Source organism: Styela clava, chromosome 14 (assembly GCF_964204865.1).
Source record: "Styela clava chromosome 14, kaStyClav1.hap1.2, whole genome shotgun sequence".
NCBI lineage: Eukaryota > Metazoa > Chordata > Ascidiacea > Stolidobranchia > Styelidae > Styela > Styela clava.
Genome location: NC_135263.1, coordinates 3,033,419 through 3,052,604, shown reverse-complemented (window position 1 = coordinate 3,052,604; position 19,186 = coordinate 3,033,419). Strand labels below are relative to the sequence as shown.

Here is a 19,186-nt window from a genome sequence, read left to right as displayed (position 1 = left end):
CCCAATTCATATACATTTATTTAACTGCGATAAACTAATTTTGATACTAATAAGACATTACATAGTTATCACCAGCATGGATCGAGATCAGCATGAAGCAAATACACACAATTTTGCACTTGATTCGGATACTGACATGCCTGTTAAAGCAATAAGACTTGATTGCGAAATATGTGGAAAGAAGCCACAAAAAGAGCTCATTTAAAGGCTCATACTGCGAGGAAGAACTTCCAATGCAATATTTGTAAAAAGAGTTAAAGAGTTTCAATATCAATGTTACTTGAAAAACCACATGATAATACACACAGCAGAAAAGTCGAATTAAATGACATATATGTGAGCCTCAACCCATTTAGTAAAATAGTCCGTGACCACTAAAAGATGATCATTGCCACGTTCAGTTTGAGGTGAAGGGCCCACGAAATCAAGACTAATTCTGAGAAGTGGCTAAGTACAAATCATTTTACACATTTCTGCACGTCGTTTCCCATGAGGGGTTTTGGTAGCAGTGCAAGCTTTACAATAACGACACCAAGAAGATACTTGACTGTGCATTCTAGGCCAATAAAATCGTTTTCTCAATTTTTTATAGAAGGTTCGTTCTTTACCCAAATGTCCACCAGTACGCAACTCATGGAGTTGTCGGTACATTTCTCGACGCAAAACTAAAGGCAACACAATTTGAAAAATGGATTTCCCTACAGGCGCGGATGGCAAAAACTCTCGATGAAGCACTCCATCGATGACTCTCCATAATTTCCACTGGCTTCACAGGATTCGAACTTCTCTGGAGAAAAACAAGAGTTCTGCAGCTGGAGGTGGTTGATCCAACGTTTCCTCCATTGTCAGTACTTTAGAGATGTCATCGTCCTTCATCTGCATCTCACGCATATCGGTCGATGAATACGAAGCAAGCCATTCTATAGAATTACCATGAATCGGTTGCAAAACGGCAACTTTGACAGTTTTCAATTCACACGGCTGATCACCATTCCCACAACTAGTGCAGGAATCACGCTTACATCGGCGACGGATACGACTCAAACCATCAGCATTGCCATGCTTGGAACCAGCACGATGTTCAACTGTAAAATCATAAGTGTCCAGAAATGATATCCAACGAGCTACAATGCCTTCCGGATCTTTAAAATTCAGAAGACAACGTAGTGAAGCATGGTCAGTTCTCAATTTGAAATGTCGACCCCACAGGAAATGACGAAAATGTTTAACCCCCGATTGCAAAGCAAAAAGTTCTCTATACGTAGCACAATATCTCTTCTGCGCCTTGTTAAGGGTAACGCTGGCCTATGCAATGACTTTTACCTCGCCATTCTGAATTTGACTTAAAACTGCGCCAGCTCCAAAACCAGAACAATCAGTATCTAAAATGAATTCGTCTCCATCTTCCTGTGGAAATGATAAAACAGGAGCACTAACTAAAAGTTCTTTCAAGCGAAGAAAAGCGACATCACACTGCTTTGTCCACGCAAATTCTACTTTTTTGTCAGATGAACGAGAGGATGTGCAATGGTAGAAAAATCTTCAAAAAATTGTCCGTAATAATTACAAAATCTAAGGAATGACTGCAATTCCTTGACATTGGTAGGCTTGGGCCAATCACGAACAGCAGCAATTTTTCCATCGCTACAGCTTACACCATATTCAGATATTACATGTCCCAAATAATCCACTTTACGACGAAAATATTTACACTTCTCTGGCTTGAATTTCAGTCCAGCAGCCCGAATTCTTACAAAAACTTCACGTAAGCTGCTCATGGCCAGATCAAAGTTTTCTCCATAGGGCAAAATATCATCCAAGAATGCAAGGCAAATTTTCTATAGAATTCCAGCCAAAACTTTGTCTATTAAACGCTGGAAGCACAAGGGCGCATTTGCCAGATCGAAGGCAAGAACACGGAATTGAAAATGATTATTCCCTGGCAAGCTGAATGCTGTTTTTTCCCGATCTTCTGGGTCAAGTTCAACTTGCCAGTACCCACTCGCCAAGTCCAAGGACGAAAACCACTTTGCTTTACCCAATGCATCCAAAATATCATCAATTCTTGGCAAACTTTAGGCATCTTTGATGGTTACCAAATTAATTTTCCGAAAATCAATACAAAAACGACAACTTCCGTCTTTCTTGGAACGAGAACAAAAGGCGAATTAAAGGGACTTTCACTTGGTTCTATTACACCTTGATCAAGCATGTTCTGTACTTGTTTCTCTGCGATTTCTCTCTTCGCCCATCCCATACGTCGCGGTGGAACTTTGATTGGTTCAGATGTTGACGTTTTGATCTTGTGTTTGACTACAGAAGTTCGTCCCAGTTTGCCATCAGGACCAGCAAAAACATCCTGAAATCACGAACACTTTGACGTTGTTCATCCGTTAAAGCTTCTGGATCGTCGACAAGCTTCTTTAAATTTTCAGGTAGTTCCCTGGTGTCCATGACATCACCAGGCACCACTTGTTCCAGAGAAGAGACAGTCAGGTTTTCTCTTGGGCATAGTAAACCGATAAGCAAATCCGCAGGTATTTCTACCGCTTCCTTGCTTACATTGACCACCATGAGAGGCACTAGAGAACATGAGGCGTCCACCACTCCGGGAAATAAAAATAAACCACGATGGCCATACTCGCTCTCAAACACACACGGAGCTTCTGCCACAGCTATGACGTCACTATTGGGTTTCCATGGGCAATTCAAACGACCATAAATTACCATCTCACTCGCTCTGGGAACAGTCACACATCTATCTACAACATTTTTATGATTGATCATTTCTATTCTTAGTAGTACTTGAAACGAAGGTACTCAAATGCGTGTTTGCATTGTATTAACTTATACTACAATCCGGACAACGGCGTCGAGTTAGGACGGCCCACAGACGTCCATTCATGATTGCTATGTGGCTGGTGTTCGTTTCGGCGGGAAGATTATTCGGTGTCGTCAATGACATTAAACGAGAATATCGGTTGGAAACCGAAGACTTATCGATCGATAGTTAGGGGATCCCCCAAAACAGAAACTGCAGTTTCGATTCATCCGCTCTTGTAACTTGCGCACTGCGCATCGCACACACACACTCGGCGGGTTTCAAAATTCTCTCGCTTTACAAAAATCTAGATCACTATATCAATAATTGATTGATAACTCGCTAATTATACGACATAATTCGCCCAAAATCAATAGGCTTCTGGTCCGAGATAAGATGAATGCACATGCAAAATCTGGAGCAGATTTGATCTCGCTTTCGTGAGATATCGCGTGCATCTAACAGACACACAGACAGACATACATACAGACAAATACCTATCAATATACTTACCGATCTTAAGATCGATAAGTAACAACATGATGGGCAACTCTGACGTCACTCCATAAGACTACAGGCAAAAGATTGTATTTCATGATACGCTCCAATGCACATAGTTATCGTCGCTTTTCGCGACCGTTTTCCGTTCGCTTTTGGCGCCTTCTTTACGTGTAGTACCTGCCTTTTTGCGCCTGTAACGAAAGAAAATAATTATTATATCTAAGAAGTTTTGCTCACTTGGAAAGCTGGAATGGCAGACAAGCTAGCTGTAAAGAGTAATTCTGGACATCATAGACGTTTTTTTTTATCAGAGAATATTGCAAACGCGATAGTGTAAAGATTTGTGTGGAACATTTTCCCTTCTGCTACAGTTGTCCTGTTAATAAATAATGGGAAATTGAGCTTACACGAAAATTTTTCTTTATGTCGGCTTAATTTCTTGATTGATATACTTACGATTTTTGCTATTGCCTGCTGCATGAATCTCACAATGCTTGAACAGGTTTGTCCACAAAATTCACATCTGAAGAAAGAGAGGAGATTTATTAATTTTTGTCAAGAATAAATAAAGCAGTCTATATGATTTAGAATGGAAAAGCTAATAAATCCAATATCTCATGTCAAATGTAAAAAATGTTATACTGAATTTGGTATATAAACCAACTAATAAAGGGGTTTAGTCCAAAAATTACAGGCATTCGCGGCTTCATATACTTGAGAGATCAGACTATACAATATAGACCGGTATGAGTGAAATGTTAGGTGAACTTGTTAACCCGTTGATTCAATACGCAAATAAAAGTTAATGCTGGATGTGATATACAACAATATTATTTACCTTACCTTTTCCGATTTCTTTTTAACTCAACTTTCCAGAATATCATTAAAATCGACAACAACTGTCAAAGCAGGCACGAACACCATTCGTGCTATGCATGGAAGCAGCACACATCCGCTCGTTTTCGTCTCGTCAAGTATGTGCATTGGAGCGTGTTATCGGATACGATCTTCGGCCAAAAATGCCGGAGTTGCGCATCATGTTGTTTAATGTCATTGGTGTCGTAAACACGAAGGAGAATTTTTATTGGTTCGCTTTTGTAATATACACGATTTTGAATATAAATACTTCTATTGATATAAATAATATCATTCAACTTTCTACGGTCATCCATTTTGTCCGTTTGTAGTTTCTTATTGGGCAATTTTCTCATATGTCTTGCGTCCAAAAAAGCAAAACAATAATGATTATACACGTCCAATTATGGATCATGGATAGAATGTGTCGTGAGGGTAAGGCTTGTCGATGACTTCCGCTTGACGTCTTCGATTTTTGATTGAGTCTAAGGTGGGCGTTCCATAGGGGAGTACTGTCGTTGTCTGCGCTCATTTATTGAGATTATATTTTCTCCCAATTTGTTATATAACTAGTATAGTGACATAAATACTCATTCCGCCATCCAACCGCGTTGGGATAATACCCAAGCGTTTTAGGCATTGCGTTATGCAGTATTTCTTTAAATTACACGATGTACTCGATGAACTGGTGAACCGATGAAATTGCCGTGTTATTATCGCTCGCGAAAACTGTCATGTCGTGCGTAAGTTTGAACTGTTTGTTGCATTGAACCGTAAAAGAGGCTTCCGGACAATTTGCGCTCTTTGACCATTCTATTTGAGAGCATCAAATTTGAGGACAAATTACATCCACGTACCTAGTGTAGTATAGTGTAAATGAAATATATTGTATAGTATATCATGTTACACAATCATGTTAGGATTAGTATAAGTTGCATAGTAAAATGTAATGCGATGTAATTGGGTCGAATCGGCAAACGAGAGAGGAAATGTAATACAAACGTTGGCAAGATCTGTAATATCGATTTCACCGGCCGGCGGCGGGAAAATGTACAATCACCGTAAAATATATTTATTTAAATAAAGAGTAACAGTTTGTCTAGCGCAATGACAAATGAATGTAAAATTTAGCCCTAGTTTAAATTGAAAATTAAAAATATTTGTTAGATTTCATATTGTCCGCCTAATTATTATGAATATTTACATTTCTTTATTATGTGCACATACTTTCAACATGTTCATTGAACAAAATATGCTCTCGCCTTACTATGTGTTGTTTGAAGCTTTGTTGACAAATTCTAGAATGGGGGCACAGCTTGCCTATAGTCTTTCCCAGCCAATTCCTGACAGTGACTAATTTATTGCCACAATTACTACAATATAATGTTCTTTGCTAAGATAATTTACACTGATATTCACCATTTTTCTTCATTAAATGATATGAAGGGAAAATATAAAGTAATTGTATTATTACATAGAAGTAAAGGCATAAAATTTATCAAATCATTAATATATTTTTTCCAGAGCTGATGGGTTGGAACATGATAATTCAGTGCTTGAAGGAAAATTGAAAGATGCAAGTAAGAGATTAAGAGCCAAAGAAGCACAAACTGGAAATGCATTGAAAGAAAGAGATGATGCTGTTGCTCAACTGGGTATGTTTAGCATTGAAGCTCCTAAATATGATAGTGTTGAGAAGAAAAAAATCAGTACAAAATCAGACTATATGAAATTTTTAGTTATTGTAAATTCCATAATATTCTGAGTACTAACTGCCATACATGTTCATTAGGAAATATGAATGTTAAACCATCAATTTCCTTTTTCTAAATTATTTAATCATCAGAATCAGTCTTATGCTCAAATGAAACACAGCAGTTACGCTGATAAGCTCAGGCAATCGGGCTTCTGCAATAGCAAATATTACAATTCAAGTATTTAAGATAATATGTATATTATTCAGAACATAGTATATATGAATTTATTATCACTATTCTAATTAAATTGATAATTGAGAGTCTAAAAATGCAAAAGAATTTTATTATTGATTTATACTTTGATTGAGCATATTATTTGTCAGAGAGAACAATTGATATGTACAGATGTTGAAAAGGGCTTGCAATTTTTCAATTTCAAAGTACTGTTGAATTTATATTGCAGATTCTTTTAAAGCTAAAGTGAATGACCTGGCCCAGGAATTGGAAACTACAAGGAAAACTCTGGAATCGGAAACATTGCGAAGAATCGAATATCAAAACAAACTTCAATCACTACAAGAAGATTTGCAATTTAAAGAGAAGCTGTGGAAGGAGGTAGGCTTTTTCAGTAGAAAATCACATAATTTACTTTGGGATTTTGTGTAGATTCTTTGTGATCATAGTTTTCTATGATAAAATAATTTATTGATATTTATGTGTAATTTCTATGGAATTGAGAAATGAAATATTTGTAATACTCTAAAATAATTTATTGAAATTTGTATGTGTGTGTTGCTATTCAAATTTAATGCCGTCAGAACTATATTCAGTACCTATTGAATTTTGGAATACAATATTTGTAATGCTGTATTTATGTTGAGTCGTGGTGCAACTCGATTGTTGTGTGTTCTTCGCCCGGGAAAATTGTTTAAGATGAGTCTTTTTCACCTCTAAGTGAGTGTGTGTGGCCTTGATTGGAATGAATTTTCTTAAAAAAATTTCCATCAATTTTGGCTTGTATGAAATAAAAGTTTATAAAAGCATATTTCATATATGATAACACCTCTTCTGTAATAAATTATGGAAGGTTTTTGTGCATGTAGAGAAGGATTGAGGTTTATAATTCTATCTATGACTACTATGATGGCTAAATTTTATATATGTGTAGATAAATTAAATTTCTATCTAACTTGTATAATCCTGAATGCTGGAAATCTCATATTTTATTTCCAGTACGTTCGAGAATCTCGTAGACGTCATGATGTTAGTGTGACAGAAATTGATAAAAAGATCAAAGTGGATTATGAAAGTCGATTGGAAGCTGCGATTGCCGATCTTCGTGACCAGCAAAATTATGAAATCGACCAAATGAGAGATGATTTGGAAGGTCAATACAAAGCGAAGGTTCGATTTTGGTATAATCTATACTAGGACTGGGCAAAATATTCGAATAACGAATCGAATATTAAATTATTCGATTGGCATTTTACCATTCGAATATCGGGTACCACGTGATCTGCGCCGCTTCACTAGAACACAGGACGTCTCTGAACCGATCGTGAATTGCGCGAGAATTCCCCTACAACGCTCGCTAACAGACAAAAGCAACACATTTGAAAAATCGTCTTTGCGTCGTGGTGTTATTTGTTTTCTTTGCGTTTCAATCTTCCATTTCAATTCCCTATTTTGCTAAAAAAGGTACTGACACCGTTTCCTAGATTTAGAAACGTCAAATCAGATGAGGTATTTAAAATAAATATTCCAGATTTTAAACTCCGTATGGTTGGCGGCACGTGATTTGCCGTTTCATGCATGAACCAAACATAAATTTGTTTAATGAAAATGAAAAGTTGAAATAACTTTCACATGAAACCATACATAGTATAACACGAACAAGCTATGACCAGAAAAGAAATGGCAGGACATAGTTCTCTTCATGTGAATCCAAATAATTCTATAATGATACCTTTCATTCTTGACCAAGTAATGTTTCGAAAATGTAAACATTTTACTCGGGCATGCATGGCGGGTGGAGTGTAGAAATCGTGAATAGGAGAATAACGTAAAATCAATTGTGAATTTCAATGTAACAACGCGCGCTGTCTCGCGGTTGAAAAGCACTGCACTAGAGATTTGCACATTGATGTTTTTATCCTCTACTGGTCAACGTCCTAGTTGTTTTAATCGCGTATTCGCGAATAATAATACCCGAAATATCAGAAGTCACTACAGATTTTTTGTTCCGTATGTTAGAACATCAATAGCACAAGAATCGATCACATTCTTTGGACTTAAATTATGAAACCCATTGCCTAATAGTATTAAAAGCTCGCAAACGACGTCCGAATTTAGATCCAAGCTTTTAGAGACGTTTATTGGAATTCTTATTTTTTAGATACAAAGGGTACATAGAAGATGAGAAAAGAACTACAGAGATGAAAAATACCCCCAATCGACTAACAATGTCATCATGCAACAAACCTCCATTGATCGGAAAACAAGTTTCGAGACCCCCACGGATCTATTGTCTCTATTTCCCGCGTAGTTTTATTGTTTATTTACTTCCTTCGCTGGATCGTCAATTATGCAAACTAGATCATTCAATAAAAATTTATAATTATCATGCTGAGACATGGCGACAATAAATTTCACACAATAGCGCTTATGAAAGTGGCCGCATTTTATGGCAGACTCTCTATTGTTCCCATATCCCTGGTCCAGTGCAAACTATGATTAACAACTCAACTTTAAACAAACGTTTCCTACATTTATCTTTTACAAATTTTTTCTCGTGTCGTGGCCCCACTCAACGTTGGTTTCTGGCGAGTTTATATCCCGAACAAATCTTTACGTGTTTCGTGAGACTTAGTATAAAAACATATCAATTCAGCGACTCATACCCTATCTCCATCTTTTCATATCCCGGAACCTGGGATATGGACGGGCCATAAACTGACTATTGTACATATCGCCGCTGTGTCGTACCTTTTTGTCTTGTGTATTTTACTAGAGTTTTATTTGTATAGTCAATTTCATGTCTGTTGTCATAGTATAACGCATCATTGTTAGGGGTACATGTCGCACATCTGTGTCTTAGGCCAGTAAGGTCTTGAACATGTATCCCGTCTCTGTTTTACTGTTTAATTATTATGCAAATACTGTTACATTTTTGAGGCAAACAAACATACATACAGTAATAAAAATTAGTGTAGAAATAGCTGTGATAGACTAGCCTGAAATTCTTTACCGGTACTTTTAAAAAACAGATTGTTGTATGTGATGAATCATAATGATGGTTTGAAACACATACTCCATTTTACAAGCGCCAACTCGCAATAGCACTCTTAAAATAGCCCCGAAAATTTTGCAATGGTAAAGTATAAGAAGAATTTTCCGGGGGTCAAAGGTCAATTGCTTCAAAATTTTCTGTGGTTAAAGATTGATTTTTTTTCCAGAAAGCTATTACTTTTGTTTTTTCCCAAATTTTCCATGATTCCTATAGGATCTAATAATTCATCGAAAATTACGCTGTATTACTTTTTATTTATGGAAACACGGTTTTTAATCCGCCAAGCGTGACGGCCGACTGTGAAATTTGAGACTGTTTCGCTCTGGCCCACGCAACCATATATTTGAGCGCTGCTCTCTTGTTATATTTTGTTGTCCTTCTTGTGACTGGTGGTGAACAACGATCCCACCAACCTTGGCTGATGTTGCCTAGTTTAAAAGAATTTATTATTACACTTCGCATAGATCAAATGCGTTATTATGCTGTCATAAAAGATTAGTATAAGTATAAGTTTATTTCGACTCCATAATCAGCAGTAGACGATAAAATAATGGATGAAGACAAAAAAATAACTGTTTATAAAATCGGGAGAGCAAACAAAACCTCAAGTAAGGTTTGAAACGTACCGGTACAAAATTTAGATAGAAAGGTATTGATAAAAGAAGTGGTACGTGTTCGCTCACCTAAAAGTATAAATAAAAGCACGCTTCGGCCGCTTACGGAGTGATACGCGAGCGCTGTATAAAACCTCGAAATGGTACGTGGGTGGGAATAGATTTGGAAACACTGCTTTAGTTAAAACTATACGAACTGTCATCCAAGACGCGCAGGCGATGATCCGAAATGAGAGAGATCGCTGCCGTTACTTCTTTATCGTGCCGTTAGTTTATTATCGTCGGCGCAGATGACATTTAGGGCGATCGTAGTATACTTTCGAAAGCTTATAAGACGTGATTGTGACGTCGTAGTGACGGAATTTTTGGATGGTGTGGTCAGGTGGGGGTTAGGATTGATATGTAAAAAAATTGTCATGTTACGCCCACTAGAAGTATGTTAGGTAAGAAACTACATGAGACCCGTATTTCATCTGGAATTAGGTCGAGCTTGTAAAGCACTGAAATAAATAAATATTAGCCTTGGTTACCTTTTTTCTCGCCATGTGGTTTTGTACATAAATATTGGTACGTGGTGGAAAGTCTACAGTTAGTTTTGGAGACAGTACCTACAGAAAATAGTTTTACACATTCTGGAACAGGCATTTCAGGCTGAATCATGCTATATTGACTAATTAGACAGATAAATATTACAGTACGGCACACTATACAAATCGAGTGACATTGTCTCGTTTCAGAGAAACCCATTTTACAGATGATCAGACACCCCTCTTTTGGGAGACGTCTGGACATTGTTGTCCCTCAATATCGATAATAATACAGTACAATGAAGTTGCGCAAAATACTACAAAAATGTGCAATCTAGTAACGTCATCGTTGAATTCCTTGGGAAAAAATAATCCGATTTACCGAAGGAAAATTTTTTTTACCGTAGCATTCGAGAGTTTTTAGCAAAAAACGGCAATTTTGGTCATGTGACGGCTGCGATTAATTTAGATTACTATTGAGACAATCATGGCGCGATATGAAGCATCTGACGTGGTCCCAGACGCCCCTCGTTTGTGAGACACATAAGGCCTGATTACATGTCCATAAAAACCAGTCCAGTGAACCGGTTCGATTCGGAAATGTTAAAGTAGTCTCGGAGACCACTTATCGCCCTCGAAAACATGTCCAAACTAACGGGATCAGAACAGTTGTAGATCTGCCGGTCTAAAGCAAATGAGTCGTGATTTGCAAACACTGCCTATATTTTATTTTCAATAAATCCATAAATTCAATACAAATGTTAATTAAATAAAGTATCAAAATTATATGCACGTTCTTGATTGAAGTTCTGTGAAGTTATTTGCAGAATATGATGAGGTGTTGCTTTCCCATTGAAATTTGCCCATAATCTAAGAACAAAACGACGAGTTAGATCATTTTGGTCGTCCATTCAGCATTCAACGGCACCTTATGTCACACGATTCATTAACAAAATACTACGGTAGGCCTACAGTTACCAGTAGTCTACTGGGAACCAAATTCAAGCATTTACAGTTTATCAATCGAACACTGTGTGTGGAGTGGGCTCATCATATGTAAATAGAAGCACTTTCATTATTTAATATCGCCCTTCTACTGCGACGTTACCGACGCTGAAGCGTTGAATTTGTACCGGTATGTACAGTTAGGGTACCGTACCAGTGCCAGCTAGGATGAGGTATGGCTGTATGGAGAAGTTCCATAAAATTTCTCAATGCAAACTGAAGTTTATCAACATATGTCGTATTGCGCTCAGTTCCTATCAATGATCTTTAGACATTAAGATTTAATTCTCTATTTCAAAACAACAACCCAGCATGCCGCACCGGGATCCCACCAGTACAGGTACCGGTATTTCAAATTTGGGTTCAACTGCGACCCAATAGATGCGGAAGAGGTTTACATTAAACTTGTACTATCTAGCTAAATTTTTACCTGTTAAAAAAGCAACTCACTTACCATAGATGAAAAGGAAAACAACTTCCATACACCTTCGATCAACGTATGTAACTGCGATTTCTCGAGTAGCAGGACGAAGCAACTGAGCAAGACCAGTGCAGCTCACTTCCAGACCTCCTCGATAGGTGGTCTGATGTTGTTGACCGATAGCACGGATTTGAATCGCAGGCGAACCACTGAAGCGTGAAATAGTTCCCATATGTGGTCTGCTGGACAGGACCCATAGAGTGTTTGTTTTATTGAGCCAAATGGAGGGAAATTCTTGGAATTTGGATAGTGTGCTGTACTGTATTATGCAATGGCCCCTTTTTAAACTAGTTGTCAAGTTTGCATGCTATCACCTCCATTCTTTTTTATATTTCGATAGCCACATATGATTTCAGTATAAAAAATCGACTATTTCTCTCTCTGCTTTGGCCAAAATCCACTTGCATTACTATGAATTACTTGCCAGATTTCATAGCACTATCAATCCATAGCACCAATGTAGCATGCACCAATGTAGCATTGTGATTTAGTCAAATCAAATGTCAGTCAGAAACTAGCTATTATCAATAACAATAGTTTTTGACTGGACTCGGATTTCAAGTAAAATATGTATGGACTTAGATGGTTTGATATATCCGAAATTTAATTTTGGCTAGAATACTATGTATTAATTGAGAAAGCATTTTAAAAAGAAAAATGCAATATTTTGTATTTATTTCAAATTATTGTCAAAACAAATATATTTCAAATTTTCAAAATAGTTCTCCTGAACTGGTAAGATAGAACAATTCAATCGCCAAAAAATGAATCAGCAGCATCATGACAAATGTTCTCTGGATATTAAAACCATCAACAAAAAGATAAAGTTTGAATGTGAAGTATGCGGGAAACAATACTCTACGAAAGGCACCATGAATCAACACCTCAAAAAAACATTTCGCCAAGAAAACTCACGAATGTACTGCTTGCGGAAAAAGATTTATATTCAAACGTTACCTGGATAAACACATTGTTTCCCACGCCCATCCAGACTTGAAACCGCATGAATGTGAAATATGCAAGAAAATTTTTTCTGTTTTAAGTGGCTTGAAAACACATCTACTCATTCATTCGGAAAACAGAAAGTACCATACATGTGAAATATGTGGGAAAAAATTGACAAGTATGAGAAATCTGAAAGAACACATGTTAAGTCATATTGGTGTCGAATTACATAAATGTGAAATATGCGAAAAGAAACTTACTACTGCTGGTGGTTTGAAAGTGCACTTGAGAACTCATTCGAAAGAAAAGCCGTATGCGTGTGAGACATGTGGGAAAACGTTTAGTCGTAGCAGCAACCACAACAGACATTCGAAAAACCATACTGACAAGAGAGGATATAAATGTGAAATTTGTTCGAAAATATTTATTTGGAAAAGCAGTCTTAAATTGCATATGGGAACTAGGGTTGCCAACCGTCCTTTATTTCAAAGGACAATCCTTTATTTGAGATTTTTGTCCTTGTCCTTTTTAAAATGATAATTGTCCTTTATTTTTTCCAACGTCGTTTTGCGCGATAGTTATAGAACTGTGTTTGATATTGTTCCGTATTTGCAAGCCTTCAATTATTCTTTTTAATTTCGCTTTGGTCCGGCTCAAATAGCCAAAGAAATACCAATTTTTTTAACATTTCAAATATTTTACATTAACTTTCCGAAGATGGCAAATGGCAACACTCCAAGAAGCGTCGAAAAAAGAAGAACAAATTTCGATTGATTTCAAATTATTTCTTGCGGAAGTAACAGATATAAATGAGTTTAAAACAAATGTATGGAATAATTCTCAGTTTAGTTTCAGCTAAGTGTAATTAAAGTAAAATCGTCTTTTAATTAAAATTAAATTTACGTTTATTGTTTTAGTCATAACTTCATTAAATGCTTTGTGCAGTATTCAATACTGATTTTTTAATGAAAATCATGTAACCCCCAGGCCCCAATAAAGATAAAGAAGCGCGTGTGTTCATTTAATAAAGACTGGAAAATGACTATGATTGGTTGAGAGAAACTAGTAATCCACAAAAGGCAAAATATATCACTTGTGAAAGTGTTTTTTACTATTGCATACATGGGTGCTTTAGCAGTAGCACAACATGCAAAATCAGCCTGTCACAAAATTAGAATCATGGATATTGCTTCATTTTCTGTAATGGATAAATTTTTGGTGGAAAAAAATTCAGAAAAAGAGGATATTGTAGTTGCTTTAGAAATAGCTCAAATATATCACGTAATCAAACATAGTCATTCATATAACTCGCTGGATTGCGAATTGAAATTGAATTCGAAAATTTACAAGGATTCAGAAGTTGCTACCAAAGTATCTAATAGTCGAAGCAAATATGAGGCAATCGTCACAAATCTGCTACGTGAGAAGGCATTATCAGTGATTATGGACGATTTGAAACAACATGATCCTCTGTTAATTTTGGCATTCAAACTGATGCTTCAAATCACAAAAACATGAAAATGTTTCCAGTCTGTGTTCAGTATTTTAGCTTGGAACATGGCACAGTTACTTATATTATTGATTTCTTCGAGAATGCAGACGAAAGTACGGATGGAATGTTTACTTGTTTGAAAAACACTATGAACAATTTACAACTTGACTGGAAAAGGGTTTCTTGTTTAAGTGCAGATAACGCAAATTGCAACTTTGGAGAAAAACATTTTCTTTATACTAATGTTCGCACACTAAATGATGGTATTTTTAGGTCTAACATTGTTTTATATTGTTCTTTCCTGCAAGTTACAAAATAAATGATGACGGTAATCTATGTCCTTCATTGAGATTTTTCATAGTTGGCAACCCTAATGGGAACCCACATCGGTGACAAGAGGTATCAATGTGAAATATGTGGAAAATACTTGACTGGACTAATAAAGACTTCTACATTCTTTAGAAATGCCCTTCTCTGTACTGGCCAATGTGGGACGTGTATCCGCTTCACAAGTGTCGCGAAGAAAGCACTGTGTGTTTTATGTGCATTACTGTTTTTGATTTCGACCGTGTAACTGTTTTAAGATTTGATTGTACATTTTTGTAATTCAAACAATTCGGCATAACAAACACTTTGGTTGCTTTTTGGCCTGAGAAAAGTCAGATATAGGTTCCACTCTGCTAATACGTTTCTGGGACAAAAGACAGAACCCCTATACGGCCTAAATAACTCGTCGCTGTTATGAAAACAATCCTGATTTTAACAAATGCAATTTCACGCACTATTAGCGACTTTTTCAGTCTACAAAAATTTCATGATAGTACACGTCATTCACATCTCAGAATTTGAATAACAATCAGTTGAGGATAATAAGATAGTCTTAGAGCAGTAATCGGAAAATTGTATCCTACTGCGCACATATTTCCGGTAGAGCGCGCATTCATGTCCGCCTTTACACACTCGTCACAAACAAGTCTTGAATGATGCATAGAAAAATAAAATTGTCCGCCTAAGCACTTCGGAATACTCGAACCTTGACGCCAACTTTTCTACGTTTCTTGGGCACATTGGGCACAATTATTGTTTTAATGCAATAAGATAGAGGTTGCCGGCCACTGTTTTAAGAAATAGAAATACGACTTGACAGTCCAGGGATGGCCAATACCGAATAGTTCACTATTTCGAATACATTCGAAATTATTATTTTCGAATATGAAATTTCGAATACTTCGAAATTAAAATCCAGTAATAGAATCTAAGTGTATGAAGGAATTTTCATACAATAAACAATGGGAAAACTTCTATTTACAACCTGGCTATATAACCAGGCATTTCATGTTTGCAGATCATTGCGATATATATTTTAAATAACATGAGTTGTGTTGATTAACAGAATTAAAATAATACGACAAGGCATTTTAAATAGTGGTATCGGTGATGGTTTTGAATGCTTGCGCAACACAAAATCATCCTAGTAAAACGCCCATACTTCTAAATACCAACCATTATCCAAATTATTTGTCAAAAAGCGGGATAAAGTATGAGTTCTTTTTCAGACTTGTGACAATTTTTTCGTGAGTACAAAAATACGAATCAAAAAGTAATTATATTCGGGAACTTTACCACACATTTTAAGTCCGCAGATCGCCGTTGTATGTTTGTGTAATAAGACTTTTATTATTTTAAAAATACGAAAACTATTTATAATCGGGTAGTTTACCACACATTCAACGTCCACAGATCACCGTTGTAATTTGTAAATACGGAAATAGGAATCAAAAATTAATATCAATCGCGAGTTTGCCTCACAATTTATGTCCACACAATGATATTGTGCCCGAATATAATTAATTTTTGATTCTTATTTTCGTACTCACGAAAAAATTGTCACAAGTCGGAAAAATAATTTATACTTTGTTACACATTCAAGTCCAGAAATCGCCGTTGTATTTTTGAGTTATAATAGTTTTAATATTTTGTAAATACGAATCCGAAATTGATTATAATTGGGCAGTTTACCACACATTTCATGCCCACAAATACCCGTGGTATTTGGTATTAATACTTTCATTAACGATACTTTTGACCATCATTATCAAAATTATTTGCAAGAAAGCGGGTGAAAGTATTTTTCTAATAAATCAACTTGTTTCCAAACTTGTGACAATTTATTGGATATCGTAACAATTACGGCTATAAATACCGTATTTCCCGGCTAATAAGTCTACATGGCAAATAGGACGATGTATATTTTTAGCACTCAAAAAAAGGGGGTTTTCCATATAGGTCTCCAAGAAGACGGGTAGAAAAATTGTTCCCTGTTGTTCAGTTATGCTAATATGCGCTAATAATAATGTTTAGAACCAGATCACGTTTGTTTAGTAGAATCATACTCACAGAATTAACTATTTTTAACAATAAAGCGGTAATTTTAAGTTAAAAATCACAATCATTTTGAACAATCTATAATTTTATAGGGTCAGAACAGAACCAGATCATGTTTTTTGGTAGAACCATACTCACGGAATTAACTATTCTCAACAACGAAGCGGTAAATTTAAATTATAAAGCGGCAATCATTTTGGACAACCTATCAACCCGAATGTTGAAATAATTTTGGAATGTGATAAGTTCCACACGGTACGTCCACGGGTTATTTCACAGCTGTGTTTCATGTCCCTGTCATTTTCTGCTGAATCGGCAAAACCAAAGGGTCATAAATCACTTACTTTATCTCGGTGGCGGTGGCCGTGTTTTCTCTTTTAAGTAACGATAACCGGCCTACGATTAAATCATGATTGGCAGACCCATAAGAACCAAATATAAGGTTAACACAAATTATGCTTGAGAAGACTAATGCGAAAAATAAGCAGGCCACATAGAAATAAAATAAACATGCTTTCTCAATAAGGCGCCCCACCCCCCAAAAAATCAAGCCAAAATTGGGTCTAGAAAAGCAAAAGCGACTTATTAGCCGGGAAATACGGTGATTGTCGATTTTTCGACACGCTCTCTCCTTTGTCATTAAGTTTCGTGTCTTCGAGCACTTTTTACTCGAGTCACTATGTGATCCAACAGCGCTTATATCAAGCAGAATTTGCCGCTGTCCTTAATCAGATAAAACTAATACAATTTTAAACCCCACATAATAATACAATCCCTTAGGCTTAAAGACTTGGAAGCTGAGATATCAATTAGATAGCATGAAAATTTCCGATAATCTTTATCTATTAATAAATTGTTTTACGTCGATAATTAGAATGCGTTTGTTAACGTTCGAGCCTATATACCTCGCATCACTATATATACTCGGTCTCCAATCATCATTATTATAAACTCTATACGGTCTTGGCAATAGTTCAGTTATTAAGAAACTGAAGTGGATAAATTACCGATAAAGAATCTGAATATAATGTTCACGATTTTATTGCAAGAGTATTTATTCACGTCATCTACAACCGCGCATTCTGCCACAGGAATCTATTAACTTATCGACATTTTCGAGAAGTTTTGCGTCGAACGCTTGGAAATAATATTATTTTTCAGTCGCTTAGATTTTAGAATACACCCTCTGAGGAAACACTCGTTAATTGTTATAACTATCAGTACGGGTTACGCAAGAATAACCATCTTTTCTTGCATCTGTAGAAGTGCATTTAACGCAAGGATGCTGTAGCAAGAATAAATTATTTCATTTGGTTCGCGGGTCTTGCTGCACATTATCACCGGCCAGACAAAAATGCCAGGGGTCGAGAGTTAAATTATACAGCCTTAAGACAATTTGTTTTGCTTCAAATAATAACTTTATAGTGTCATTTGAAATTATCAAAAGATATATTAAAGAATTCAAATTTTACGATCATGGAAATTATTTTTTTCATAATTGATTTGATATATATTTTAACAGATTTCGACACTCAATTCATATACATATATTTAACCGTGATAAACTAAGTTTGATACTAATAAGACAATACACAGTTATCACCAGCATGGATCGAGATCAGCATAAAGAAAATACACACAATTTTGCACTTGATTCGAATACCGACATGCCGGATAAAGCAATAAAGTTTGATTGCGAAATATGTGGGAAACAATTCAAAACAGAAGCCACAAGAAAAGCTCATTTAAAGGCTCATACTGCGAAGAAGAACTTCGAATGCAATATTTGTAAAAAGAGTTTTCAATATAAATGTTACTTGAGAAACCATATGATAATGCACACAGCAGAAAAGTCGCATAAATGTCATATATGTGAGAAACAATTTGCCCGAGTCAGTAGCTTGAAGAAACACCTACTCATTCACTCAGGCACAATAAAAGAGAAAGTGTTTGGTTGTGGCGTCTGTGGCAAGAAATTCGCAACGAACGCTTATTTGACGGATCATACGTTGATTCACATCGGCGTTAAAATGCATCAATGTGAAATTTGCGATAAAAAATTTACTCTTGCGGGAAGCCTCAAAGTACATTTGAGAATTCATTCAAAAGGAAAGCCGTATGAATGTGAAACATGTGGGCTGAAATTCAGTAGTGCCAGTAATCGAAACAGCCATGTGGTGACACGGCACACAGCTGAAAGAAAGCATAAATGTGGAATATGCTCAAAAGGATTTGTCTCCAAAAGCAAGCTCGAGTTACATTTACGTACTCACATAAATGACGAAAGATATAAGTGTGAGATATGCGCTAAGTACTGTATAGATACTTACAACTTGAAACGTCATATGCTATCTCATTCTACAGAGAAGAAACACAAATGTGAAGTGTGCGATAAAGCATTTAGAAGACCCGGAGATGTTCAAATGCACTTGCATGTTCACACAGATGTGAAGAAATTTAAATGTAAAATATGTGGAAAAAGTTTTAGAATTTCGGGGCATCTGAAAAGACACTTGTTTACGCATACGGAGGAAAGAAATTGTAAATGCGAATTGTGCGGAAAAGCATTCAAGC

The 19,186-nt window shown here is 36.2% G+C and overlaps 1 protein-coding gene across 1 annotated transcript; it reads left to right on the top strand.

Annotated features, from left to right (window-relative positions):
• The first annotated feature begins 5,102 nt into the window (after positions 1 to 5,102).
• Positions 5,103 to 9,098, top strand: LOC120340319 (lamin-B2-like). Its single transcript, XM_078120238.1, has 5 exons — positions 5,103 to 5,227; positions 5,702 to 5,832; positions 6,338 to 6,489; positions 7,108 to 7,278; positions 8,270 to 9,098. Exons 1-5 carry the CDS (start codon positions 5,127 to 5,129, stop codon positions 8,291 to 8,293), a joined length of 579 nt encoding a protein of 192 aa, XP_077976364.1. The 5' UTR covers positions 5,103 to 5,126; the 3' UTR covers positions 8,294 to 9,098.
• Positions 9,099 to 19,186: the final 10,088 nt, after the last annotated feature.

Excerpts from the sequence above, each read along its gene's own strand:
- LOC120340319 (XM_078120238.1), top strand. The coding sequence starts at position 5,127 with ATGCGATGTAATTGGGTCGAATCGGCAAACGAGAGAGGAAATGTAATA. Across the intron at positions 5,833-6,337 it reads TGATGCTGTTGCTCAACTGG|ATTCTTTTAAAGCTAAAGTG; the intron begins GTATGTTTAGCA and ends TTTATATTGCAG. Across the intron at positions 7,279-8,269 it reads AAGGTCAATACAAAGCGAAG|ATACAAAGGGTACATAGAAG; the intron begins GTTCGATTTTGG and ends CTTATTTTTTAG.